The following is a 25,757-nucleotide window of genomic DNA, read 5'->3' as shown; positions in this document are numbered from 1 at the left end:
TTTGCTAAAGTCGTGAGTAGAAACTCTGTTGCCCTATCTTAAACTGACTGTGTGCAGGCGGCCTACCCATGTTGGTCCTTTTGGCACTAGTCAATGTGAGGACCACCGTAAGGAGCAACGAGGATGATTTCCTGTCGGAAATTTGGGAATTCATGCTCAATCCTCCTGGTAGGCTTTCTCACCATAACAATTATCAAAGTACTGACCGGATTAGCCGGCGATGCAGGTGACTTAGTAAGGTTGCACATAATACCTGCCTTACAGATGATCAACCGCATGGTGTGCTTTCATGTCGTTCTCAACATGACCGACGAAGACAGAAACTTAGTTTGTTTGGAGTCCCCTGACATCAATAACACCAGGGCTTACTTCAAGAACTTGACTGTGAGGTAAGTCCAATGTCGATTCAAACTATACTAGGACAGATACCAATTTGATATAGGGGCTGGAGAATGTCTAGGCATGGTCGCTGCTGGGCAGATTATCTACAGAAGTACCAGCTATGTCCCTACAAGCAACAACATGGCAAGCCGCCATCTTTTGTTGCCCATCCACCCGACCCAAATTTCAACCTCACCTTCAACGTCTTACCTCTGTCCAGTAAGACACTAGTCATTGGGGTGCCCTTCCGTTGCATCGATCTTCCTTCTCCGGTGGAAAAAAGAAGCAATCATGGTATACGTCTGTGGACCGAGCACCAGAGGGCGCTAGCTGAGCATCGTAAGAAGTTTGATAGCTTTGAGGCGTTTAAGAAGGCGGCGAGTTCACTCCTGTCACATTCATCAATTGATCTCATAGTTCTTTACTAGTATGAGTGTCTCAAGAAACGACCTCAAAACTATGTGGAGGTCCCACAGCTCCCTGCGGATACGTAAGTTCCACTTCTACAATTCACGGTCTGTAGGTGCTAATAATATATATTTCAGAACTTTGGTGATCAATGATAACCACGGTGTGAAGTGCGCTGTCCTCCTCGGCCATGCTCGTCAAGATCCATCACTGGCTGGGAGGGTGGGGACCCTTATGGGAGCGACATACCCAGAATCCATTCATGGCGACTCTACCGTTCCTGGATTCAGGTACCTCTGCTGTCATTATCTGACTTTGAACAGGTACCTGCAGTCGGTAAGTTGTTGTTATTATGCTGCAGTGCTGTATACTGAATATGTTTAACAGGGTGTCGGTGCCCCTACGGGTGTTCATCCCTTTAAGCTACAAACCAAAACATGCCGCCGTTACGCTCAGCGTTTCCCTTCGATGTCACAGGAGGGCAAGGCAGATGGTAGTGAACGTGAGCAGATCCTGAATGATCTTAAACCACTCATCTTGGAGGTAATACGTGCAGTAAGTTTATACATGCTCGCTCTGAACTTGATGATATTGATATTGATATTATATGTAGTTGCGTCATCATCTTCCGGCGGAGTGCGATATTCAGGCCAAGTTTGCACAGAGACTTCCCTTACATGGTGTGGCTCCTGGTGGCATCTTCTCTGGTGTTGTCATCAACATCTCTGTTGCGACTGGTGGCCACAGAGACAAGAAAGACTTTGACATATGTGTCGTAGTCGCACTGGGCAACTGGAAGGGAGGTCATATCGTCTTGCATGAGCTGGGCCTGGTCATTGCTCTTCAGCCAGGCGATATCTTATGGTTTAGGAGCACCAAGATAACTCACTTCAACCTGCACTTCAGCGGTCAGAGGATGTCTATTGTGCTTACCAATGATGTAGAGGGTAAGCACTGGATGGACGGATACAATGGTTGGGGGCCTCAGATGGATTAGTGTAGTCTTTACATGTCACCCTTGCAGGCTGGGACTCAAACCTAATGAAGTACACATTAATGAGTTGCATTGTCATGATCAGAATGGAGCATCGTTAAGGTCACTTCAATCACTTCGCACAGATCAGTTACAAATGTAGTGGTATCATGTCAATTTCCCACGACCCGTCCAGGCTGGACGGCTTCAGAAACCCCTCTTGTGAACTCGCAAATTCGATTCTGAATGCCGAACTCTGCTATTGACATCGGAAACACTGGATTTCCTTCGGAAATACGATAAAGACTGGATTCCGAAACCAACATCAACTCGCGATTACAATACCACGAATCAAAATCTCGAAGTTTACCTGAATTGTTAGGAAATCATGGCTATTTACTAGTAATTGTATTTTTGTGCACTCGGTGCACCATATATGAATGAGCCCTACCTTAGGTTCATGGAGCTGGGCTTATTAGGGGTTATCAGTAGGACAATGTGACGGCACCGGGTTGTCGTTGACTGGCTCTCGGCTTTCTCCGGGACCTTCAAGCTACATCCAGTACACCTTGGCACTCGGCATCATACACCATCACAAACACTCAATGGAGGACTGTAAAGCAACAGGACGCGCAGTCAAGATATAGTAGAGCGGCGATGACATGGCTGCGAAGAGTTGCATCCCGATGGTCTCATTTCCGAAGGGTCCCGCTGTTGCCCGAGCGCCGTACGCCGACTTGTCAGGTCAGGGAGGTTCCACCGTCGATCAACCCCAGACCGCAACCTCCGAATGTACCTCCATACACGAACATCGCAGCAGCAGCTTCTATTCTTCAACCGACATCTGATCCACCGTCGCTTGGCCTCGCCGTAGCCGCCGTTGCAGGTCTTCCCACAGCGCTATGGATGTACAAGGTTCGATGAGTCGCATGTAACCTCGCCCTGTCGTTGACTGACAAAATATAGTGTCTCATGATGTACGTCTTTCAGCGGAAGATCATCTACATGGGTAAGCTCCAACTTGACGTCTACTCTCACCAACCTCATCGATGGCTGCGAAGGCTATGTTCCTCCTGGCGCCCGCAACGAACAATTGGGGCACTACCATACTGCTGGGAAACATATCCTGATAGAAGAAATCAACGTGCCTGGCGAAGATGGTGTTTGCCTGGCCGGTATCGTCATGCGGCACCAGGCAAACACTGACCCAAGGACGGTGATCGTGTACTTGCAAGGTGCGCAATACCCAATACTTACCCTTTATATCTCCTCGCGTGCTGATTCTGTACCGCTGTAGGCAATGCTGGCAATCCCCTCCATCGCATACCTGTCTTTGATACACTATTATCCTCCTGGCCTGCTGGTTGCGCGATAGCCAGCGAGCCTGCGCCGCCGGTCATCATGGCCGTAGCTCCACGGTCCTACTGGAAATCCACCAATAGATGTCCTACGGAACGTGGGCTTCTGAGTGACTACACTCACGTCCTCCACCATACTCTCCGACGCTATTCCTCCGCCGATATCATCCTCTACGGACATTCCCTTGGCGGGGCCGCTGCCATCTGCCTTATGTCACGTCTGCAAGACCCAGCTCCCGTCAGCCGCATCTATCATGCAGCCCCGGACACCGAGAATTCTTTGCCCTCCCGAATACCTATGGAGTGTGACTACTCCCGTATAAAGGGGCTGATAATCGAGAACCCCTTTGCGAGCATCCCAGGCATGGTCAGAGCGCTATACCCTCAGCGATGGTTGCCCTATTATCATATGGCGGAACTCGCATGGGATCGCTGGGACGCTGTGACCGCCATGAAGGAGGCTTCGCGTCTTCATCCAGAACATCCCCCAGTTCTTGCCCGGCTACAACGTGACATGATGCTCCTCCTCAGCGAACGAGACGAGCTGGTTCCGACACTGATGGGCGATGCAATATGGGATTCTGCCTTCGCCTGTGACGACGATGAGAGCGACAGCACAAACCGACTCAAACGATTTCACGCTCTTCGACGCCGAGTGATTATTACTGGTGCATTACATGAAAACGCATGGTCGAAACAGCAATGGAGCGCGGAGATCCGCCGTTACATCAACGAGATACAATTCCGATAGACATGGCGATTCCTGTGCGATATGCGTCACCTCGTATCTCATCTGTAAGATCCAGCTTAGTTCGTATGTTACAATACATGATACATCATCATTATGCATGTTCTCACAGCTCCTTAGCCTTAAATACCAAGATGTATGTAGGGTGCCCATCGAGATGGCGGCTGACCCATGCCCCTCAACCGTTGCGCAGCTGTATCCAACGCGTATGGTATATCGTCGGGATCCAGAAACTCGGAGTCACCCCCAATGAGTTCATCGTACACGATCTGGGCAACAGTGGGTCCATCCGCATCAGTAACAGACCTGTCTTAGGTTCAGATGTACTTTTCTCATTTCTGTTACAGTGCGACGCACCACATTGTGCCCACGACGCTTTTGAAACCCGCAAAAAGCATAGCAGCTGCTAAATGCACGATCTGGTCGGGCTGCCTTTTATCTCCCTTTGCCGTTTCGCATGCGCTGAGAAACGCAAGGAAGGCTCGGGGTAAAGGTACGGGCATGAGACGCGAAATGGTTAGAAGGCCGTCGCTCATCAGAAACCCACTCTCAAGCGGGCTTTGCGCGTTCTGGACTCCATGACACGCCAAGTGGAGTATATTTGCATGTGGAAGATCCTCAAGTAGGGCTGTCGAGGTGGTACCTTCCGCAGCCGCATGTGATGGAGAAACGTTCTCCCCGCCGCTGATTGGTATGAGCATGTCGGAAGGTATTGCGGAACTCACTGCCTCCACCTCCTGGACTGTGAACGGCAGGTATGCCCCGACATGGCTGGCTGGTGGCTCAGGAACTGCAGCAAGCAATACTTTACAATCACACTTCCTGACTGGCTGGTAAGTTTTCCTTGCTTGAAGTAGGGAACTCAGGGTCGGCGTATAAGAAGAGACAACGTAGCTCGAGCATGTCATACCGTCATTCCTGGTATAATCGCCCGCGGCGTGGATGGGAAGAAACGACAACCTCCCCGCTGGGCACCACCATATTCTGGGACGCGCGCGTCCTTGAGCAGGCTGCAATATCACCCTCAGTTGTCTCATACGCTGATAACTCCAATCACGATACTCACAGAAAACCCAAGTAATTCGATCACTGGCTTGGCCACTCCAATCCATAATTTGTGAAGGATTTGAACCTGTGTTTGTTTCTGCGAAGCCCTCATATCAACTCGTCGAACGCCCAAACGCGCTCTGGACAAATCCGGCGCCATAACAGTTCTCGTCCAGGCATCGCCAGCCTCCGTCAACCACTCGTCCGTGATCGTGGATAGCCTCTCTGATACCACCAAACCACCTTCGCGGATAATGATGGCGTAGCAAGAGTTTCGATCCGGTAGGAGGATTATCACAGGACCGCTCGCTGCAGCCATAGATAAACCCGAATAATCCTCCGATAGCATAAAGCGAGAGAGACGAGGAATACGGCGGATTTCATTGATCACCTCCTCGAGGCGTTCGCCTCGAGAACGCGTCAGAATTGCCTGTTGCTCGAGGCGACCCTTCATTGACGAATCGTTTAATGACCTGGACTGGTAGCATTCCTCTTCCAGTTGCCAGCTCAACTCGATGAGCTCCAGGCGGAGACCTTCGGGTATGCTATCGGTATCCTCCCATGGTGTTCGGAGGCGGTGTTTCCAGAAAAAAGCACGGCCTTGTTCAAGCAGCTCTACTGCTTCCCGGATCTTCCCACAGTTAAGGGCGAATAAGGCGGCGTCGAGAGGAAGCGATTCCGCGATGCGTAAACTTTTTAAACGAGACCTGAGATCGAGTCCGAAATAAGCAACGCGAGGGAGTAAGCAAATAGCTCGAGCATATATCTCAGCAGTCAGGCTACGAGTGCTGTCGTCCTGTTGAGATAATACCGGAATGAACCGGAACATGATGCGCATCCCCCGCTCGAGACGGGAAAAAGCACTGCAGTGTATATCATCCATAGCTTCCAGTAGAGTGGATAAACCAACGGGTTTGGCGAGTTCTAATTCGATCTCGGCGACGTCAAAAATGCAATGTGCCCGGTACGGATGTCCAAAGGGTAGCAGCGTAAACGCTTCGTCCAAGAGTTCTCGCGCGCGGATGATTTGTCCCGATTCCTTGGTAATTCGCCACTTCTTCCTGTACGAACTTGCGAGACGGCGGATTACTACCTGTTTATGGGCATGTTGCGTCCCACAACAGAGTAACGCCTGGTGACCCAACGATATTGCCTCTTCGAGCGAGCTGATATCCGAACCAATGATTGGTTGTTTTTCGAGAGCAGACGCGAGCAATTCCAATGCAGTCATTCGCAATGGATGTCCCTCTCGACGCAGGTTGAGGGTCTCGCGGAGGAGCGCAATAGCTGCCTGCAGGTCCTGCGGATCCTCGGAGTATTCATAACGCGCTAGGAATTGTTCCGCCAAATTCTTGAGGGGAATATCACGACTGGGATCTCCAGGGTGTTGTAGTGCCGATGATTGTTTACACAGTGCGATGGCCTCATCTATATCATCCTCGTTCCCAAGGTGGCAGTACCTTGAGTTGAGTGCGATAGCAAGATTGTTGAGCGCTATAGGTAGGTGCGAAGCTGGAAGGCCGCTTGCAGCTACGCACCAGCGACCAATACTTATAGCTTCTTCGATATATTTCAGGTTTCCCGACTCCCAATATAACCTGTTCAGAACTCCGACCAAGGTAGTGTTATGCAGGGGCGCGGAGAATGACGAAGCCGATCGCAGCAGGTTGGCGGATAATTTTAAGTCGTTCACATTCGCAGACTGGTCGAATCTTATGCGGAGTGATCGAGCGAGGTTGGCCAGGAACGTAGAACGCCGAGTATGATTCTGGTCGGATTCATCCACGCAGCTGCTTTGAAGCGTGATAGCTTCGTCTAGATCGGGCAAGGAGCCGAAGACCGTAAATCGCTCACAAAGCGTGAGAGCAAGATTTGTCAGGTATCCTAGGCGGTCCGGAGAACCGGGTGGCAGGAGCTGGAGGGCTCTCCGTTGAAGTTCAACGGCTCGGTGTATATCCTCTGGGGATCCGGCCCGACCGAATCGCACCTGAAGGGCAACACCGTATTTCATCAATGTCGTTGGGAATTCTTCATCACCATCGCGCCCAAGGGCGAAGGCTTCGGCATGGAGGATTACGGCTCGATCGAGGTCGTCCTGGTCTTGAAAGAAGATGAAGCGCATACGATGGGAGTGCCCAGCGCTATTGAGAAGCTCGACTCGGATAGCACTGTCTGCGGGACACGTCTCAATGGCGGAACGACAGAGATCTATCGCTTCGTTGATGCGGGAACGATCGTGACCTTCCCTGAGGGCTTCGGCGAGTATGATCGTAGGGCGTGACTTGGACGTTTCATCGCCAATTTGATCTGCTACTGATAGGGATTCGCGACAAATCTGAATGCAGGCATCTAGATCGACTTTTTGGCCGCCCAGACGGTAGCGGTATAAATTCCCAATAGCTAGGTTGTTCCGAATTTCAAAGACAGAGTTCTACGACATGCTTTTCAGTTATCCGATGTCATAGCATAGACAACGTTCTTACGGGAGTGCGAGCCGTCTCTAGCTCGAGGCTACAAAGGTCAATAAGCTTGTCCAACACGTCGCGTTCTCCGGTGTGGCGATATTGAGAGAGAAGCGCCGATGTTTGTTCGGCTATGTGCAGTGGGTGAGTGTAAGTGATCACGAGAGCAGCGCGCGAGTGCATGGCAGCGACTGAGGAACGAGCACTAACCATCACATCCGGCGGGCGCTACAACATGCTGAGTCGCTGAGGCGCCCTGATTCCACCGAGACTGACCGCTCTTAAGTTGAAGCAGGCTTCCAGCTGAAGTTGAAGATATGGGGCCGAGGTCGGTATGATGAACCGACTCAGGTTGAGTAGGCTGTACAGATATTAGTGGGCAAGGTGAACAATGGATCACAGAGACTTGCGGATCTAGCCATACAGCAGCGCTGGGGTTTCGGTAGCCAGATGATCGGGGACAGACAGGCTTGAGGCCTTGTTGCCAGCTCAGGGCCTCGGGCTACTTATAAGTAATCCCGCGTTCGTAGTCACACGCCCAGTGTGACCAAGACAGGGGCATTTCCTTTCATGGCACACGATGCGCATCTTTTCCGTGTCCTCTTGCTCTGCAGATTCTCGACTACCAGCGCCTGCGCCGCGCACTCAAAAGATGGCCAGACTTTCCGCAAGACTTCTCAAGCCGAGCAAAAAGACCAACGCAGCCCTCAAGAAACAGACCGTCGCACCGACAACACAGGCAGAACGTGGCGGCAACGTTTCGGAGGATGAAGAGCACGTCCAGGTCGCCCAAAACGATCGCGGGAGCCGAGACGAGTTGGACGATGAGAACGAAGATGACGACGACGACGACGATGACGACGATGACGATGACGACGACGAGGGGGTAGATGAAGAGGGTATGCAACGACTAATGGTGGCGCTTGGGCAGGATGGCTTGGACGAATTCGACTCGGAGCAACTCAGGGCGCTGGGAGGGGACGACGAGTCATTAGAGGAGGATGGCGAGGATGAATCGAGTGATGCGAGCCCCAAGAATGTGCACGAGGATGAGCAGGAAAGCAAGGATGAAGATGAAGAAGACGGGGAAGTGGATGGCGACCGTGAAAAGGACAAGATGCGAGATACTGCATCGAGTGGGGAAGACGAAGAGGAGGATGCGATTCCGCTGGATGAAGTTGACTCGGTCGATGAGGACGCAGTCCCTCGACAGAAAATTGAGATTGATAATACGGTACGTACATCATTCTCCGCCCCCGCTGCATTATTGACTCAGTATGAACAACTCGCAGGTTGCATTGGCTCGAATACGCGAGACCATCCAGCTTGACCCTTCATTACCTTGGACGGAAACCCTTGCGCTCTCATACCCCGAAAAGATCGAGGTAGACGTAGAAGACGACCTCAATCGCGAACTTGCATTGTATACATCTTCGCTACCCGTCGCCTTCACTTCGCTAACTCCCTTGTAGCTACAAGCAAGCGCTTCATAGTGCGAACGCTGCTCGCAAACTCGCAGAAAAACACTCGCTACCATTCACACGGCCGGCAGATTACTTCGCGGAGATGGTCAAGTCGGATGCGCACATGGAACGCATACGGCAACGCCTCCTGAACGAATCAGCTGCCATCAAACGAGGCGAAGAGAAGCGTAAGGAACGGGAGGGTAAAAAGTATGGGAAGCAAGTACAATTGGAGAAGCAGAAGGAACGACAGCAGAGCAAGAAGGAGATGGAAGAACGTCTCAAGGGACTGAAACGAAGTGAGTGCCAGTAATGCTTCCCATGAAAGCGACAATGACTTATGCGTGTCTCAGAGCGAAAAGACGCGCTCGACAACGGAGGCGACGATGGCGCCTTCGACGTTGCGGTTGAAGATGCCATCTCTGACCGTCCTCAAAAGCGAGGCAAGGCGTCCGACGGTCGAACCAAACTTTCACGGAGAGGTCGCGACCAAAAGTTCGGCTACGGCGGTGGCGGTCGGCGCGATAAACAGAACACGAAGTTTTCCACCGATGACTTCGATGCCCCCGGAGGACGAGGAGGGCAAGGCAGAGGAGGCGGACGTGGGGGCAGGGGCGGCGGGCGCGGAGGCACGGGCGGCGGGCGTGGCGGAGGTGCGGGACGGGGAGGGAGCAAAAGACTCGGGAAGAGTAGGCGGATGGCGGGAAGAGGCCGATCATGAAGACGTGAGGCTCTGCTACTCCTCTGGATTGATCTGTCCCGTCGCATCAGTATATTGAGCTTGTGGTTGTGTGTTCAATGGTATCGTTTTCCAGCACACTCGAGTGAGATACCGACTGTGACAGTCACGTTGTCACTGGCTTTCCGACGCCGTTCCGGAGTCGGTCGCTTGTTCCACGCCTTCCACTTGACCATCGTCATCTCTTCGCCAATGTCTGCAACTTACGCTGGACCTCTATCACCCGCCGGGGGGTATGTATTGCCTGGATACACGCATTCTCCGTCACCAGTACCATCGTTGCCGAAGGCGTCGAAACACGGATCGAAACCTCCCAACGTGTTCTCCAATGACGGCTCGTTCTTGGAGCGATTCCAGCGGTTGAAGAAAGTTAGCACTCGTATAATTGGTCGTCCATGGACAGACTCTAAATGCGGCCTGTAACAGGAAGAAGAGGATAGGAAAAAGCAGGAGGAACTCCTCGCCAAGTAGGCCATTCAATGACCCATCTTGCGACATGCACTAAGAACGAGAGTAGGAAGCGCAATTTTGACAACCGATTCGTGGGTATCAGCTCTCTGAAAGCATCTCCCAGCCATTCAGAGTGGGTGTCTCCAGAAAAACCGTGGCAAGCGACCATCACCGGAGACTGCTCCATCGTCTGCACCTGATGATACTAACGAACTACCTCCTGCGAAGAAGAGCAAGTCAGAGTCGGATCCCGACCGCCCGCTGAGTATGTCTTTCGTGCACTTGAAATGCCAGCGTAGCGATATTGATCTGCGAGCCTAGCGCAATACGAAAAGGAGGTCAGAAGTCACGCCGGCAAAACGCTCAAGGAAGATGGAACCGGCGTGCGTCCTCTCGTGAAATAGGCTGACTAATTGAGTTCCTGGCCTGGATACCCGAGGTTTTGTTTGGCGCCTTTGCCTCAGAACTCAGTAAGTGGGCCGGTAACATGGTTCATATCGCTCTGTGCACGCGGCTAACGACCATAGAAAATTCAGCTGTCTCGGTCCGTTGACTTCACCCCTCCACATTCTGTTGTTTCGTGCTTTCTGTCTGTTCAATATACTGATCGAATGAATAAGTATACAACATCGAAGATTCTTGACGTGCTCGATTGTCATGCACGCCAGTGGCCGAGGCGCAAACGTTGCTATATTACATGGCTGGTAGCACTGAGATACTTCACTGTGACACCAGCGATCTTACAGTAAATTGTCGCCGTCTTTTTCCCCAGTGAGAAAGCATCGCTCAAACACTCGTCAATCCTTCGGCTCTCGTGGGTGTTTGCGCATCGCTTCGTGGTAATCTTCGACGCTCTCGAGGGAGAACCCGACCGGCAGTGTAAGTGGTTCGATCGCCTGGCCATGAGCCTCCAACTCCGCCAATCTCTTGGCGGTCAAGGGTCTGAGCTTGTTCACGCTGTAAAGTCTGACGCGATGCGAGCTCGACGTGACGTGCAGGTCCCAGCTATCGATAGCATCAGCATGTAGCTTCACGAACAGAGAAGAGGAAGGCCGACGTACTTCCATGCGGACCGGACGAACGTTGGTTCGGTATTGTTGGACGAGTCCCATGTTCGAACGCAGAACTCGAGCCAGCCCTCGGCATCCACAGGGATGGTGATCTTCCATAGGCGCCATGCATGGTAATGCTGTAAACGTCTCGTGTCCACCTCCGCCGGTCTTCTAGAAACGCAACACGCACCTTCTGCGTCAGGTCGTCAGGTTGAACGGCATACCAAACATGACCGCTGTGTCGACTTCAGGTCTCGGCCCGCGGACTGGACCACAGATACGTACCCATCGGGGGAAACTTCAACCCTCTCGGGCCAATTCCCGTTGCCGCTGTATGCCCACCCAGAGAGTTCCACCTTCCCTTCGTGTACGATGACACTTCTATCGACTGGGTACATGATGGCGCTCCTGGAGGACTATGAGCTTTCTCCCGTGCACGGCACAACGAAAATGTGGTGCTCACGAGACCGGCATGCCTTGGATGGAGAAACCATTGGAGTAGAGCGAGTTGAACTTGCCGATCTGCCGGGGAAATCAGTCACGGAGCGACGGTCACATGCAGCGTACGAGCTCGCCTGCTGGTTGTAATATAGGTACTCCTGCTGCTGCACTGGCCCCATGCTGGGCTCTGGCAGGGCATTGATTCTGTAAACCCATTTGCAGCTACGAGCGCCGATGTAGCCTGTAACCACGACGCGAAGTGGCGCTCCATGAATCTTCGGAAGCGGTTGCCCGTTCATCTCCCAAGCGAGTAACACTTCCTCGTTCGCGCGGACCTTGCGCCAGGGGACGGAGACGGCATAGTTGAACACATTCCCTTTCCTGTGAAATGGATTGGCATAAAGACAATGCGGAGCAGTAGAGCAGAATTGTGCACTTGAAATATGTACTAAGGGGACACAGGTTAGCCAATGATCGGTATAGCCTTTGGTGCCGACTTACTCGGCGCCGATGAACTCAAGATGACTGCACTCGGGCAGAACCCCTCCGCAGGCACGTTTCAACACTTTCTTCAGCGGTACTCCACGATAGACCGCAGTGCCTCTGAAAATAGAATTACGAGCATAACATCGACAGACCATCGCGGGACGTACATAGCACCTTCACCCCATGGAGCGTTGATGAGCTCGTCGCCATCACCTTCGGCCGTAGCATCAGCAATTGCGTAGAACGGCCAACGTGCGGCTGCCCTTCACCTGGATACAGTGCGATCTGCTCCACTCTGCGGGTGCCACTACACTGCAGCGTGACTGTGACCTCAGCTTGCCTGTTCATCGCTCCTGAGCATATCATCCACACGAGAGGCATGCTGCTCACGGGAACTGTGCGGGATCTTGGAGGTCCTTCAAGGAGATGGTACAAGGCTTGCCCACGAGCCCGCCGATTTCGAGTTCATAAGCATTCTCATCAATGTCGGGGACGCCTCCGTGATTGCGGATGCTGTATAGATTCGTCAGATGGCCAGTTAGCCGATGGGATAGAAGCGGAACGTGCAAATGATGCTCGTTTTTCGTGATCTTGCCGTCGCCCATGAGATGCTCGCGTTTTGTCTCCCCATTATACGGGAAATCGAGCACGTGGAGCATGTCAGACTTTTCCTTTTGGACCATCTCCCAGCTGAAATCCACGACGTTCTTCAACCCGAGCGCCTCATGGTACTCCTTCCAACGGTGGCCGATCAAGATCGGATTGGTCTTTGGCAGAGGATCAAACTGGAACTCTAACCCGCCCATTCCAGTGATCAACAGATTCATGCGTATGTGTGAAACGATGTTACCTGGAATAGGAGTGAAGTGTTTCGTCTTGAGGATCTGGCTCGCAATCGCTTTACGGTCCGGGTTTGTCTCCCACTCGACGTATCTGTGTAGACGACGCATAAGCGACAAATATGCCTGGCGGATGAGAACATACCCTCGCCATCCTAGCTTGCCCTGAGGGAAGAGATCGGCCAAGCGCTGTCCGTTGAACGTTTCGTCACCTTCAGCCATGGGGAGAGCGGGGTGTCGATAACGATGGACGTTGGAGGGCAAGCTCTGATAAAGCGAGATTCATCCTGCGAGTCCTGTCTATTTTAACACCCTTCGCCGTGCCCCGTTTGCGGCGAAGAAATGCGTCGATAAGCGCCATGGTGCGAGTCCATCCAATCAGCAGCCCGTGACAAGCATGTGAACATCATCCGGTAGTGGTCCCGACATGCCTTGCGGAGGTAAGAGAGTTTGAGATGCGCGTCCGAGCTGAGATTCGAGACCGCGATTCGTCCTAGATCCACGTTCAACGATGTCGGTTCGGCTTTCTTTTTCACACAGCAGACGGCATTGGCTACCATTTCACGGCCCTCAGCAACGCGAAGTACTCGGGCGAGTCGGTCTGCGTCAAGATATCTGCTACCCATATAGAGTACATACAAGCCGACCTTCAACATATGTCGGTACGCGCAAGACCGCAAGGTGAGCGTCCCGAGAACACCGTGTTCGTAATCTATGTGGTTTCGAGTGCAATTGATCGTCGGATCGTCTGTGCTGACCGTGGTTGTGAGCGGGTCTGCGATTCGCCTAACTTTCACTCCATGCCATCACGCACGTGATCGTGTTTGAGAGATGAGGTCTCGGCGAGGAATTCCGAACATTAGCGTATGCATCCGTCTATGTGTACTTCACATCTGTCGAGTACGCTTCGCGCTTTCTATCCGGGATAGCATGTTGCTTGGCATAGAGGAATGAGACCAACGTCTTCACTGTGTGTGATCTTGTACAATGATTTCATGTCAAGACATCCTGGCAACACGTAGTATACATTCGTTAGGTGTTTACGAGACGTGCATACACACGCATTGCAGGCATCACTTCCAAGCTGGCGTCTCGGCGAAAAGCAGGTCCACTGAGCCCGGAGGGTATCGGGGCCCATTGGCTGCGTCTGCCTTCTGCGCGATCGCTCGCACCTCTGCGACCTCCTCCGGGGTTAACTTCACTTTGAGAGCGCCAAGATTCTCCTCCAGGTACTGCGGGAGAGAACTATCAGCAACGAGCAAGAGCGACCAGCGGGGGCGAAGACGGTACCTTCTGCTTGCGCGTGCCAGGGATGGGGATGACATCGTCACCTTGGGCAAGCAACCAAGCGAGTGCGACTTGTCCGGCCGTGGCGCCGTGGCGCTCCCCAATTTGCTTCAGCCCGTCGGCTAACTTGAGGATGTTCGGAAAGTTCTCCTTGGAGTATCGCGGTACCGTGCGCCTGAAGTCGCCCTCCTCGAAGTCCTCTGGCCCTTTCTGTCATATCGCGCACCGGTAAGTCTCGCGCCCATTGCACAAGGAAAGTGGCAGAATTGCTGTACGTATTGCCCAGTGATCAGCCCGCGACCGAGTGGAGAGTAAGCGACGATGGCTACGCCGAGCTCACGCGCAGTGTTGAGCAGATTGATCTGCGGATCTTCAATATCGAGCGTGAAAGGCGAATACTCGACCTGAATGGCGGCGATGGGGTGAATGGCCTGTGCCCGTCGGAGGGTTGTGGCGGAGACCTCGGAAAGGCCGATGTATTTAACCTTCCCAGCGCTGGGAGGAGGTGCGAGACGAGCGTAAGGGGATCAGAACAGGCCAGAAATGCCTATGTAGCATACATACGATACGAGCTCAGCCAGTGCGGTGACCGTTTCCTGAGGAGTGCATGAACACGGGTGACCTTGACCGGTGTTACGACGATGGGGCTCACTTCAATAGGGACCTGCGGATCAGGCCTGAACCAACATGAGAACACGCTGACCAGCCAAGCGGCGACAAGCTTACCGATGAAGATAGTAAAGATCCACATACTACCTGGCGCGTCAGCGTCACTGGAACGGAGCGACCAAAGTATCACTCACGTCAACACCGAGCCTCTTGAGCGACTTCTCGATCGCCTTCTTAGCGTACTCGGGTGTCCCATTGACGATACGCCCCGGCTCGTCGCGAACTATCCCAAACTTCGTGGCGAGGAAGATATCCTTGCGCTTTCCGGTCTTTTGAAACCTAAGAAGATTGGTCAGTTCAGCTCACCTCCACAATCAGAATCAAAGCGTGGACGCACCACTTTCCAAGTAGATCCTCACTGTCCAAGTAGATATCGGCAGTGTCCCAGAAGTGGCAGCCGCTGGCATATAAATCGTCGAGGAACTAGCCACAATCACTCAGAATAGTGACGCGACAACGACATAATATGTCAGCGTAGAGTATACCTTCAGGCGAACTTCATCGGGGTCCGGCTTCCCGTAAAATGCCGAAATACCCATTGCACCTGTTGAGCACGATTAGATCAATTGCGGACGCCCAGAAACTAAGCGGCCGCGATACTGACCGTACCCGATCGCCGTAACCTGGTCGTTTCCGATCTTGCGAGTGGGCAGAGCCATGTCAATTGCTGAACTGGGTCTGGAGGTTCGCGCACTAGTGGCCGGTTATAAGTACTCTTCGCTTGCTAATCGAAGTGGCTAGCGGGAGGGTCAGGCGGATCGACATGCTCAATGCTCATGAGCATGGATTGTGTACACGCTGATGACGTAATGTGGTGGATTGGTGGCCGCAGCTGTACTTTGTGCCCTCTCACGTCTGCTCTAGCTCTGAGCCAGGGCGCATAAGGCATTGAACTTGTGCAGGAGCCGGTTCAGGACCCCGCCAAACCGTTGGCTCGGAGACAGAGTGTCTTAGACCTTCAAAGAATGCACGAGAAACCTTCTATCGCACAGGAGATTCGGCGTTGAGCATTCCAAAGCAGTAAACAACACTGGAACGAGCAAGTCACAAACGAAGTCAATAGGCGGTTGCCGTACATAATAAGAAAATCCGTGGGTATTTAGATCGCATTAAGGGCGTTGCCGAATGACGCCAATTTACCAGAAGCTCTCCGCCCATGCGGGCCATGCCCTCCTTCACAGCTTCGGATCATGACGAGCATGTGTCCATTCGGGGATAACTCAACAGGTTGCTTCGTAGAAGAACAATATAAACTTCGACACAATGTTTTATTATACAGAGACGGGCGTGCAAGCGGGATTCTTCATGCTGAAGGAAAGACACTCGGATTGCATTACCGCTGGACATGCATTCTTACTTCCAAGCTGGTGTCTCCGCGAAAAGCGTTTCCACGAAGCCAGGAGGATACCGAGGCCCATTGGCAGCGTCAGCCTTCTTCGCGACCTCTCGTACCTCCGCCACCTCCTCCGGGGTCAGCTTCAGCTTGAGGGCGCCAAGATTCTCCTCCAGGTACTGAACAGTAGACGGTGAGTGATGAAAGCCGTTGGACGATGGGAAGGCGACCGCACCTTCTGCTTGCGAGTCCCAGGAATGGGAATGACATCGTCGCCTTGCGCGAGCAGCCAGGCAAGGGCGACTTGGCCGGCCGTCGCGCCGTGGCGCTCGCCGATCTGCTTCAGTCCTTCGGCCAACTTGAGGATGTTGGGGAAGTTCTCCTTCGAGTAGCGCGGTACCTTGCGCCTAAAGTCGTCTTCGTCAAAGTCCTCCGGCCCTTTCTATCACGCGAGGAGAACGCGATGAGTCCTGGCTAGACCTCTGCGATCCGTGAGTTACGGACGTACGTATTGGCCAGTGATCAGTCCGCGACCGAGCGGCGAGTACGCAATAATCGTCACGCCGAGCTCGCGGGCGGTGTTGAGCAGGTTGATCTTCGGATCCTCGATGTCGAGTGTGAAGGGCGAATACTCCACCTGGATGGCGGCGATCGGGTGGATCGCATGCGCCCGACGGAGAGTTGCAGCAGAGACCTCGGAAAGGCCGATGTATCTGATCTTTCCAGCACTAGACGAATGCGTGAAAGGTTTAAGTCGGTCACGTCGGGCGGAGAGACGCAATTTGCACTGACGATACGAGCTCGGCTAGCGCAGTTACGGTTTCCTGAAGAGATGCATGAAGTTGTGCGACTTCGTCTGGCATTTGTGTGAGGTCCATACCTCAATGGGAACCTGCGGATCAGGTCTGACCGAGAGTGAGGATGCGGCAGTGGGACAGGACCGAGGGGCTTACCGATGGAGATAGTAGAGATCAACGTACTATTACACGACGCATGAGGTTTTCTGTGATCTCACAGACCGGACGTCATTACTCACGTCGACACCAAGCCTCTTGAGCGACTTCTCGATCGCCTGCTTGGCATATTCGGGTGAACCGTTGACGAAGCGTCCTGACTGGCGGACAATGCCAAACTTGGTGGCGAGGAAGATGTCCTTGCGTTTCCCGGTCTTTTGGAACCTATGCACAAACCGAAGCGGTCAGCACGACAGCGCCCGTCAGAGATTGGGAGGCGGGCGAGAGTAGGAACACACCATTTTCCAAGGAGATCCTCGCTATCCTGATAAACATCGGCCGTGTCCCAGAAGTGGCATCCGCTTGCGTATAGATCGTCTAGGAACTGCGAGCGACGGCTGAGAACGACGGTGACAAGGGGCCAGGTGTCGAAGCAAGACGGACCTTGAGGCGGACCTCATCGGGATCGGGTTTGCCGTAGAAGGCCGCGATGCCCATGGCGCCTTTTCATCAATGGTCAGAAACGGCCCGTACAGGTGACGGGAGCGTCGAATGCACCGTATCCGATTGCGCTGACGAGGTCGTTGCCGATTTTGCGAGTGGGGAGAGCCATGTGGAATTGCTACGAGGAGTAGAGAGAGCGGCGACGGAGGGCGGATATAAGTACTCGTCGCATGATTCGCTTGCTAATCGGAATCGAGGCCAAGTGGGGCGGAGGCTCGCAGTCGCAGGAGGGTCAGGCGGATCGCCGTGCTCGTCAGCGCTCGTGGCGTGGTTCGCGGTCGGCCAGTCCGCGACGCTCGCCTCTAGCATTCATTAGATATCTCCTAAGCTTAGCTCAAGTGGATCGGTCTCCGTTGCATACCCCACTGGGGCGATGGCATTCAGCCCGTACGCCGTCCCGGCCCACCATCCACGAGCTTCCGACGACCCACGCCATCAAGGCATTCTAGCTCGGCCAATAAATGGACACTCCGAAGCAAACTTCATGCGCGTCTACATGCGGATGGAAGCTGGAAGAGCCCTACAGCATGGACTCTAGAGAACACGAATCGACAATTTCCCCCATATATGGTGTTCTGTTCGCATCTGAACTCGGGGATGCTATAATTTACGAGGCGAAACGTTGGGTAGAACCGTCGGGCTGGAATCGAAATCTGACACTCGATGTTTTTATGGATGCAACATGCCGTACGCGAGCGTACGCGTCTCCTGGCGATTGACAATACCCCCGCTGTTCGCGGTGTCCGCTCTGGGAATCTGTCGCGGTCCGTCGTCCTTCCTGGGTACCTTGCATCAATAAGCATATGCGCGCACCGAACTCGATTGGGCATACCGCTGGAATCACTTCTGCTGTGCAGCCCGTACTTATCTCATACCGTAGCATACGGCTCGATTTCTCATCTTTCCATCACGTGTGGCGAAACGCACTCCGCATGGAGGAGATGAAGGCGAGTGGACTACCTGCAGTCCTCGGTGATCGGTTCAACGGTTCGACTCATATTTCCGCCGTTGCGGGTATAAAGGCGGCGGTCCTGCACGCAAGATCATCCAGTACTTGGATACGACGATTCAAGTATGTCTACTTCGGAGCGTCTGTCGGTCGCCGTATGCGTGTACGAGCACGTCACTACCCTGGACTACCAATAAGCGTCTTATCGTTGGAGAGTAGCTTACCCGAAACGTTGACATCGCTCTGCACAGGTCCGCTCGACTTTCTCGGGTATGTCGAGCGATTGTTGGAACTCGGAAACGTGCCGTATACGCCGAAATACGTGTTTGATATCGATATTCTGAGGTATGTGTCGGTTTCTTGCCTTGTTATCAGCCTAGCAGTGACTGAAGCACACGCAGCAAATCCTTGGAACCGGTGAAGCCCGATGGGGCGGGACCCCGCGTTTCTCCTACCTCTACTTATGAAGCAGCGCTGGGATCGGATGGCAAGCAATACGATATCATCGTCATTCCTGCAGGTGGGTATGCACAGGAGTGATGGACGTGATAGCGGTAAACGTAGACGTCTACGCAGGATCGTCAATCACCGGTGCCCAGGAAAAGGAGGCGGTTGAATTCATCACGAAACAGGGAGCCAAGGCCAAGTATGTGCTGTCCGTGTGCGTCGGCGCCGCCATCCTCGCGTCGACCGGCCTCTTGGATGGCAAACGGGCGACGTCTAACAAGATGCTATTCAGAGAGATCGCAGGAGCTTACCCGAAGGTGCCGTCGGCTATGGTTCGGTCTGCGAGCGGGTGCTGACTCGGAGATCCTAGGTCATCTGGGTTGCCAAGGCCCGTTGGGTCGTTGACGGAAAATTCTGGACAGCGTCGGGTATTACGGCAGGCTTGGACATGGCATATGCCTTCGCCAGCGAGCTGCTCGGCAAGGTGGGTGCAACTGCAACGAACGCGATCTTGGCACTTAGTGTTGGCATGGACAGGAATACGCGGACAAGTTGGCTACCTTTATGGAGTACACGCCCGTCACCGATTCGGAGCACGACGAGTTCGCCTCTGTGTATGGTTTGGTGTAGAATAATGCTACGAATCCATAAAAGGGCGCCGGCATGTATCGTGGATATCGATGTGGCGCTCAGATCTCAGACGTCGGCGTGGCTGTGTAGCTGTCGGGTTGTCTTCGATCGCGATGGCGGAGACGGCGGGTAGCTCGTCGGACATGGCGACGACGCACGCCTTCCTGCGCGACTCGATGTTGCAGCTCTCGATCCCGACGCGCGACAACGCGTACTACTTTCCCGACGGCAACACGGTCATCCTCGTTGGCAACACCCTCTTCCGCGTCCATCGTTCTACCCTGGCATGCGACCACTCCGCCTTCGAGGGCATGTTCTCCCTCCTTGCTCCCGACGCGCCAGAGCCCAGTACGCCGGGCGCGAACCTGAAGTCAACTATGCCGACGCCGGTCGAGGGCGAGGCCGACGACAATCCGATCCGCCTCCAAGGCGACACCGCCGACGAGTTCCGTGCCCTCCTCTGGGCGCTCTATGCCCTCCCGCCCGAGCTCATGATCGCCCTCTCTCCCGATGCGCCTGTTCCACGTCTCTTCGCTCTCGCGCGCATCACGCACAAGTACCAATTCAGAACTCTTGCCACCTGGGCTCTCGACGCGCTTCACACCTACTACTCCCGCCCCGGCGCGTTCGACGCCGTGCCATCCTCCCCTTCCTTGAACGGCTCGACGCAGACGCCGTCATTGGGGGATATTACGGAACTCGCAGCGTTATGCAATCACTCTTCCCTCCTCGAAGCGACGACTGCCCGCTGGAGACGGCACGTTGCCGACGGCCGGGACGTCGCTCTCGCCCTAACCCTCGCAGAGCGCCTCGCTCTTCGCCCTCTGCTCGGTATAGCCTACCACGCCATGCTCCTTAAGGGTCGGGAGCACTGGGACGCGGATCCGCACCTCTCCCGCGCGCAGCGCATCCGACTACTGTCCGGGCACTACGCGCTCGGCAAGCTCTATGACGAGCTGCCGAACAACCCCCCTCAATTCGCTCATTCACCGCGGTGCTTGAGCCAGCCAAAGTGCGCCAAGGCATGGGCGACGCTCTGGCGTGGTGTTCTCGAGCTCGGCCCACAGATCGTTACCCACCAACGCGGCGATGTTCTCGGCAAGCTGGTCCTCGCTGAGACCTTCATCAAGGCCTTGGTGGAGAAGGAGATCCCGAGCCAGGGCATGCTAGATGGCCTGCCTCACTGCCGCGAGAATGCTCTGCTCGCAACCAGCCAGAAGCTGCGAGAGGTCAGAGAGAGCTTGGCGGACTACTTCACGGATGTCGTTTAGCTAGTTTGTAAAATATAACTGCGTGTATTCCAAAAGATACCCCGTCGCTGTCATTGCTAGATACGTTGCTACAATGTGATACTACCACATACACGAACACATTTAAACCACGATTACCACTCTAGTTGGGTGTTGGCGCATAACGAGACGTTGCTTGACGACCCATGTTCGCCCATGTCCTCGGGACCCACTATCTGGATGCCGTTGCCTTCCCCAGCACCTCGGTCGAGGAGCTCCGCCGTCGCTTGCCGCACCATCCATTTGTTTGACCCAATCACAGCGTCGAGCTCCTCTGGCTCCGGGAGCAGAAGGGATAACACCGCCGTATCTCCATCGCCCTCGACTTTGACGTCGAAGCTAAGGATGCTATACTCATCGTCGTTGAGGCATGCCCCTGATTTCAGTGCAAAGTTGCGTTTGTGTAATGGACCTGTGGAGGTTCAGCTGAACGTCCGGATTTCAATCGCTATCGAAGGTTGCTCACAGGATACATATGCTGTACCAGTCTTCGGATCATCGCCGATGATACCGTGATCCAGGACGAACGCTCGCTTGTGAGGGCACATCTAGGATATGATCGGTTACGGTGAATCTTGGCATATTAGTGCGCTCACCTGCTGCGTCGCGAAGAATCCCCTCTTCGGAACGCAATAGATAGCAATCTGGGTATCGCCATACTTGACAGCAGCAGAACTACAGCCACGGCCCGTGAGTACAGATACGATGCTCCAAATTTGAGCTTACGTAGTCCCCGCATCGGTCGGCATCAGGTCGGAAACCTTGGCCAACGGCCGCCATGTCCACTGCTCTTTCGGCGTCCGGATGTCCGACTCTGTGAGTTTGACCGGAGGGAACACCTTCGCCCAGTTCGCCGGTCGAGGTTGGCCCCGCTCGATGATCTCCTCAATCTGCGGCTTTCGTTCGTCCTATGTACCCAAGGCATTAGGATCCGACATGCAAAGAGTTTGCGAATCAGCGTACCGTGTTGACAAACTGACGGAACTGCTTCCGCCTGACCGGGTCCTGGACGACTGCCTTCCACTCGTCATAGTACGTGCCGACGAGCTCGTCCATCTCACGGTCGAGATCGGCACAGATGCCGAGTTCGTCGTCGATGATGATCTTCTTCAGGCGATCGAGGCCGCCTTCCATCTGCTCGATCCATCTCGCTGTTCGCATAAGCTTGTCCGCGGTCCTGATGTAGTAGATGATGAAGCGGTCGATGATCCGAACCACTCTGGACGGCGGAACGTCCTGCGCAAAGAGTTGGGCATGTTTGGGAACTGCGCCACCGTTTCCGCAAAGGAAGACTGAAAAAACGCGTCGTTAGGAAGGCTTGCTGAGTGTCTGTATATGCACGCACGGTTCCAGCCTTTGTCTGTCGCGATGAGTCCGAAGTCCTTGTTCTGGGCCTCAGCACACTCTCGAACGCAGCCGCTCACTCCTCCCTTGAGCTTGTGAGGAGAGCGGATGCCCTTGTAACGATCTTCGAGATGTATGGCCACTTCAAAGAACGTTAGCCATGGTCCAGATGGGTGGAAGAGATGATGCTGACTGCCGACAGAGTCACCAACGCCGTAACGACACCAACTGGTGCCTACGCAAGATTTGACAGTCCTCAGCGATTTGCCTAAGGATAGTTGGGTCAGCGTTAAAATAGCGGGAAGGGCATTATCCAACCATAAGCGTGCCCGCTCTCAAAGCCGGCGTTCACGAGCTCTTCCCATATGTCAGGGAGATCTGCCTTCTGAGCGCCAAACAGGTCCACCCGTTGACTACGAAATGGTCAGAACGTACACGAAACACTTGGCTCACAGCATACCCTCCAGTTATCTTCGTGTACAATCCATCTGCAGAGATGGTCAGACAAGACGAGGCAGATACAAGACCGAAACCGGCTTACACTTCTTCGCCACTTGGCCGAGTACGATCAGCTTGTCCGGGGTGATCTATCACGGGTGGGTGAAAAACGTTACAGAGTGTTCTAGGGACAAGAGCACAGACCTCCCCAGCTGCAACACGAGGGATGACAGAGAAAGTGCCTGTACGCATCGAGAGAGGTCAGTGTCAGCAGACGGTACTCGAGTAGAATGTTACCGTTCCGCTGTATGTTGGCCATGAATCTATCGTTCGTGTCCTGATTCTGATGGTGCGCCGGGTTCATGACGTGTTCGTTCCATAGCGAGGACAGGATACTGCCGATGACCGGCTTGCACGTTTCGCATCCCAACGCGTCCATGTTGACACCGCAGTCCTCCATGATGGCGGTGAAGGTCTTGAGCTTCTTGATCCTGCGTCAATCACTGTTCAGTGCATGAACGTATGCCGGTGATGATGAAGGGCCTACTGTACGACGTTGAAAAGTTCGGCCCGCGACATGGCGAAGTGCGGGCAGATATTGTTGTTAACGGCGTGGCCGGCCTTCTCCATCTCGGCCTTGAAGATGTTCGTCACGAGCGGCATGCAACCGCCGCACCCGGTACCGGCCTTCGTCTTGGCCTTCAGATCTCCGATATTATCGCACCCGTCTCGCACGCATTGCGCCACTTGGCCTTTCGACACGTTCTACACGAGACGGGCAACGTCAGAACCGGAGATGACGAAGGAACCGGCGAACGCACATGACAACTGCAGATTTGCGTGTCGTCGTCGAGATCGGCACCGCTTTCGTCCGATTTCGCCCCTCCGCCGATGAACTGGCCAGGAGGGATCTCGAGCGCCTTCTTCTTCTTGACGAGCGCGACTAGCTTGACATAATCCGACGTGTCGTCCACCATCATACCACCCAGGACGTATTTTCCGTCCGCGGTGAAAATGTATCTAGTCACATATCGACAGTCAGCTTCCTATAGGGACGTCGCGGGCAGCGACTCGCTTCTTGTACACACCCGCGAATGGGTCGCGGTAGGTCAGCGTCTCGATCGGGCCCTCCATGGCGGCTGCCGCCCCGTGCCTCTTCTTCGGCGCAGAGGCGTCGCTGAGCGGCTTTTGTGCAGGGGCTGTCTTGGTCCGGTCCTCGGTCACGTTCCATACCGGCGGTTTCTCCTCTGTCTCTGCCTTTGACGGCAGGGTCATAGTCTCAGCTTTGGGCGAGGGAATCCTGGGACGGCGCTTCTTCTCGAACTCGCGTTTTTCGCGGAAGAAGTCACCGAAGGAAGCGACGTCGACGCCCATGAGCTTCAGCTTGGTGGACAGATCGGGGTTGTTCTGGTCCATTCAAGAATGAGTAGCTATCCTAGGTTGCAGAGGTTCGCGTGGCTCACCATCTGGCGGGGTTTGAAGCCGCCGACAGCAGTTGCCAGTTGCGTAAGGTTGAAAGACAGGATGTCGGCCATTTCGACTGGACAATCTTTCGTTGGTTGGGGTGTATGCATGCGAAAACGTACAACGTACTTCCGGGGGCGATGAGGCCGTATGTGTTGTGCTGCCAGCTCGCGCACTCGCCGATAGCGTACACGTCCTTCGCGCTGGTCTCCAGGGAGTCATTCACGGTGATACCACCGCGTTCCTCGCACGCGAGCCCTGACTTCCTGGCGAGATCGTCACGAGGTGTGATGCCAATGGCGAAGATGACGAGATGCGCGTCCAGAGTTCTGCCGTCCATCAGCTCAAGGCCAGCGAATACGTTCGGGTCGTCTGGCGAGGCGATGATGGATTTGACGGAGGTGTTGGTGAGAACGTCGACGCCCATGGCTTCGATGCGGCGGAGGACGATTTCGCCGCCCCCAGCGTCAAGCTGGCGGGAGAGGGGGAATGCTTGGCGGTTGACGATTGAGACATCCTTGATCGTCTCCAGGTCGTACACGGCTTTGGCTGCCTCCAAACCGAGCAAACCACCGCCGACCACCACGGCCTGAAGAATAACGACGAATCAGGATCTTACGAAATTTGATTGGATACGCGCGAATTATCACCTTTCCACCGCGTACGTTGTCCCGGTCGGCGTATGCCATAATCTTTTCCAAATCGGCGATGTTGCGGTATACAAACACGCCCTGCATGTCGGGCTTGCAGTAGCTCGGGATCGTCGCCTCCGAGCCCGTCGCCTGCAGCGTATAGAGAACTATGAGCCGACATGTTGGCGAATGCGAATGCAAGGATACTCGCAAGGACGCAGTAGTCATATCGGATGGTTCGACCGATGCTCGTCGAGACGGTATGGGAAGCGTGATCAAGCGTGGTCACGGCCTCACCAACGTGGAACTCGAAACGATCCGGCGACTGCTTCGCATACCACTCGGGCCCGTTCAGATACAACTTCTCGATCGAACGGTGCTGGAAGTACTCGGTAAGGGCGACCCGATTGTATGCGACTGAGAACGAGACAGATTCAGCGAGGGTTCCGATCCTTTCGGTGATGCCGCTCACTGTGCGTTTCCTCGCCGCAGGTGACGATCTTGTACTTGTGGGCTTCGTCGAGGTCGAGTAGTTTCTCGATGAAGGCTGGAACGAGTTCACTCCCTGCCAGCCGATGAGAGGATGGGTATTACTGACCGATGCCTACCATTCCGAGGCCAACGACGACGACCGTCTTGCGCTCGGCAGCATCGGTCTTGGCAGTTGTGGTGCTAGCGTCCATGGGTACGGTGCTGGAGAGCCGAGCGAGGGTGCAAGAGCGCCAGTGTAAATAAGGCTCCACATCGCAAGGAACGTTATCGTCACCCGGGCCAGCCCAGCCCGTCAGAATCTCCTGGAGGTGTGCAAAACCGTCGTCGGCCCACCTGAGCGGTAGTCCCGCTGCGGCTTGGGCCAGACGAAGACCGACGGTGCCGGCATATCACCCCACTTTCTCACGCTGCGTTTCAGTTACGCCCATCCGGCCGCAGCCTGGTATCGCTTCCGCCTTGTGCGCCTACGACATACCGGT

At 54.3% G+C, this 25,757-nt stretch overlaps 9 protein-coding genes across 9 annotated transcripts; 4 read left to right on the top strand and 5 right to left on the bottom strand.

Moving 5' to 3' along the window:
- Nucleotides 1–810: 810 nt before the first annotated feature.
- Nucleotides 811–1,831, top strand: PUNSTDRAFT_42475 (uncharacterized protein; the record flags this gene model as incomplete). The annotated part of the gene is made up of 6 exons (XM_007380573.1): nt 811–896; nt 927–1,079; nt 1,113–1,125; nt 1,177–1,344; nt 1,403–1,621; nt 1,814–1,831. The coding sequence occupies 6 exons, from the start codon at nt 811–813 to the stop codon at nt 1,829–1,831; spliced, it is 657 nt and encodes a 218-aa protein (XP_007380635.1).
- A 1,114-nt stretch (nt 1,832–2,945) lies between these two features.
- On the top strand, nt 2,946–3,871 carry PUNSTDRAFT_111392 (uncharacterized protein; the record flags this gene model as incomplete). The annotated part of the gene is made up of 3 exons (XM_007380572.1): nt 2,946–2,997; nt 3,060–3,358; nt 3,425–3,871. 3 exons carry the CDS (start codon nt 2,946–2,948, stop codon nt 3,869–3,871), a joined length of 798 nt encoding a protein of 265 aa, XP_007380634.1.
- A 119-nt stretch (nt 3,872–3,990) lies between these two features.
- Nucleotides 3,991–7,145, bottom strand: PUNSTDRAFT_61638 (uncharacterized protein; the record flags this gene model as incomplete). The annotated part of the gene is made up of 7 exons (XM_007380571.1): nt 3,991–4,174; nt 4,226–4,868; nt 4,931–5,012; nt 5,079–5,407; nt 5,450–5,622; nt 6,124–6,500; nt 6,609–7,145. Coding segments are annotated over 7 exons (2,325 nt in total), but the record flags the coding sequence as incomplete, so codon positions are not given.
- An 880-nt stretch (nt 7,146–8,025) lies between these two features.
- PUNSTDRAFT_82627 (Ebp2-domain-containing protein) lies at nt 8,026–9,650 on the top strand. The gene is made up of 4 exons (XM_007380570.1): nt 8,026–8,611; nt 8,670–8,800; nt 8,850–9,139; nt 9,194–9,650. Exons 1-4 carry the CDS (start codon nt 8,030–8,032, stop codon nt 9,559–9,561), a joined length of 1,371 nt encoding a protein of 456 aa, XP_007380632.1. The 5' UTR covers nt 8,026–8,029; the 3' UTR covers nt 9,562–9,650.
- Nucleotides 9,651–10,826: 1,176 nt separating this feature from the next.
- On the bottom strand, nt 10,827–12,958 carry PUNSTDRAFT_60204 (sulfite oxidase mitochondrial precursor; the record flags this gene model as incomplete). Its single annotated transcript, XM_007380569.1, has 12 exons — nt 10,827–11,034; nt 11,091–11,218; nt 11,272–11,317; nt 11,367–11,489; nt 11,545–11,603; nt 11,624–11,903; nt 11,959–11,970; nt 12,024–12,125; nt 12,176–12,221; nt 12,278–12,348; nt 12,399–12,801; nt 12,859–12,958. 12 exons carry the CDS (start codon nt 12,956–12,958, stop codon nt 10,827–10,829), a joined length of 1,578 nt encoding a protein of 525 aa, XP_007380631.1.
- An 877-nt stretch (nt 12,959–13,835) lies between these two features.
- PUNSTDRAFT_50224 (Aldo/keto reductase) lies at nt 13,836–15,547 on the bottom strand. The gene is made up of 10 exons (XM_007380568.1): nt 15,408–15,547; nt 15,289–15,347; nt 15,141–15,226; nt 14,938–15,082; nt 14,861–14,886; nt 14,787–14,811; nt 14,699–14,730; nt 14,410–14,629; nt 14,138–14,344; nt 13,836–14,079 (listed from the first exon to the last, which is right to left on the bottom strand). Exons 1-10 carry the CDS (start codon nt 15,460–15,462, stop codon nt 13,921–13,923), a joined length of 1,014 nt encoding a protein of 337 aa, XP_007380630.1. The 5' UTR covers nt 15,463–15,547; the 3' UTR covers nt 13,836–13,920.
- Nucleotides 15,548–16,014: 467 nt separating this feature from the next.
- On the bottom strand, nt 16,015–17,702 carry PUNSTDRAFT_124618 (Aldo/keto reductase; the record flags this gene model as incomplete). Its single annotated transcript, XM_007380567.1, has 10 exons — nt 16,015–16,315; nt 16,372–16,578; nt 16,645–16,864; nt 16,929–16,960; nt 17,017–17,041; nt 17,090–17,115; nt 17,173–17,314; nt 17,389–17,474; nt 17,534–17,592; nt 17,624–17,702. The coding sequence occupies 10 exons, from the start codon at nt 17,700–17,702 to the stop codon at nt 16,157–16,159; spliced, it is 1,035 nt and encodes a 344-aa protein (XP_007380629.1). The 3' UTR covers nt 16,015–16,156.
- A 1,239-nt stretch (nt 17,703–18,941) lies between these two features.
- On the top strand, nt 18,942–19,619 carry PUNSTDRAFT_60932 (class I glutamine amidotransferase-like protein; the record flags this gene model as incomplete). Its single annotated transcript, XM_007380566.1, has 4 exons — nt 18,942–19,062; nt 19,119–19,306; nt 19,360–19,473; nt 19,527–19,619. Coding segments are annotated over 4 exons (516 nt in total), but the record flags the coding sequence as incomplete, so codon positions are not given.
- Nucleotides 19,620–19,725: 106 nt separating this feature from the next.
- PUNSTDRAFT_98111 (nitrite reductase) lies at nt 19,726–25,602 on the bottom strand. Its single transcript, XM_007380565.1, has 21 exons — nt 25,385–25,602; nt 25,259–25,333; nt 24,998–25,203; nt 24,805–24,936; nt 24,284–24,743; nt 24,154–24,230; nt 23,766–24,097; nt 23,512–23,710; nt 23,238–23,455; nt 22,988–23,181; nt 22,895–22,932; nt 22,794–22,839; nt 22,713–22,740; nt 22,571–22,665; nt 22,446–22,520; nt 22,254–22,394; nt 21,872–22,200; nt 21,635–21,816; nt 21,505–21,583; nt 21,375–21,456; nt 19,726–21,320 (listed from the first exon to the last, which is right to left on the bottom strand). The coding sequence occupies exons 1-21, from the start codon at nt 25,467–25,469 to the stop codon at nt 21,004–21,006; spliced, it is 3,390 nt and encodes a 1,129-aa protein (XP_007380627.1). The 5' UTR covers nt 25,470–25,602; the 3' UTR covers nt 19,726–21,003.
- Between the last annotated feature and the right edge of the window lie 155 nt (nt 25,603–25,757).

This window comes from Punctularia strigosozonata (assembly GCF_000264995.1).
Source record: "Punctularia strigosozonata HHB-11173 SS5 unplaced genomic scaffold PUNSTscaffold_2, whole genome shotgun sequence".
NCBI lineage: Eukaryota > Fungi > Basidiomycota > Agaricomycetes > Corticiales > Punctulariaceae > Punctularia > Punctularia strigosozonata.
This window is presented reverse-complemented; position numbering and strand designations above follow the sequence as displayed.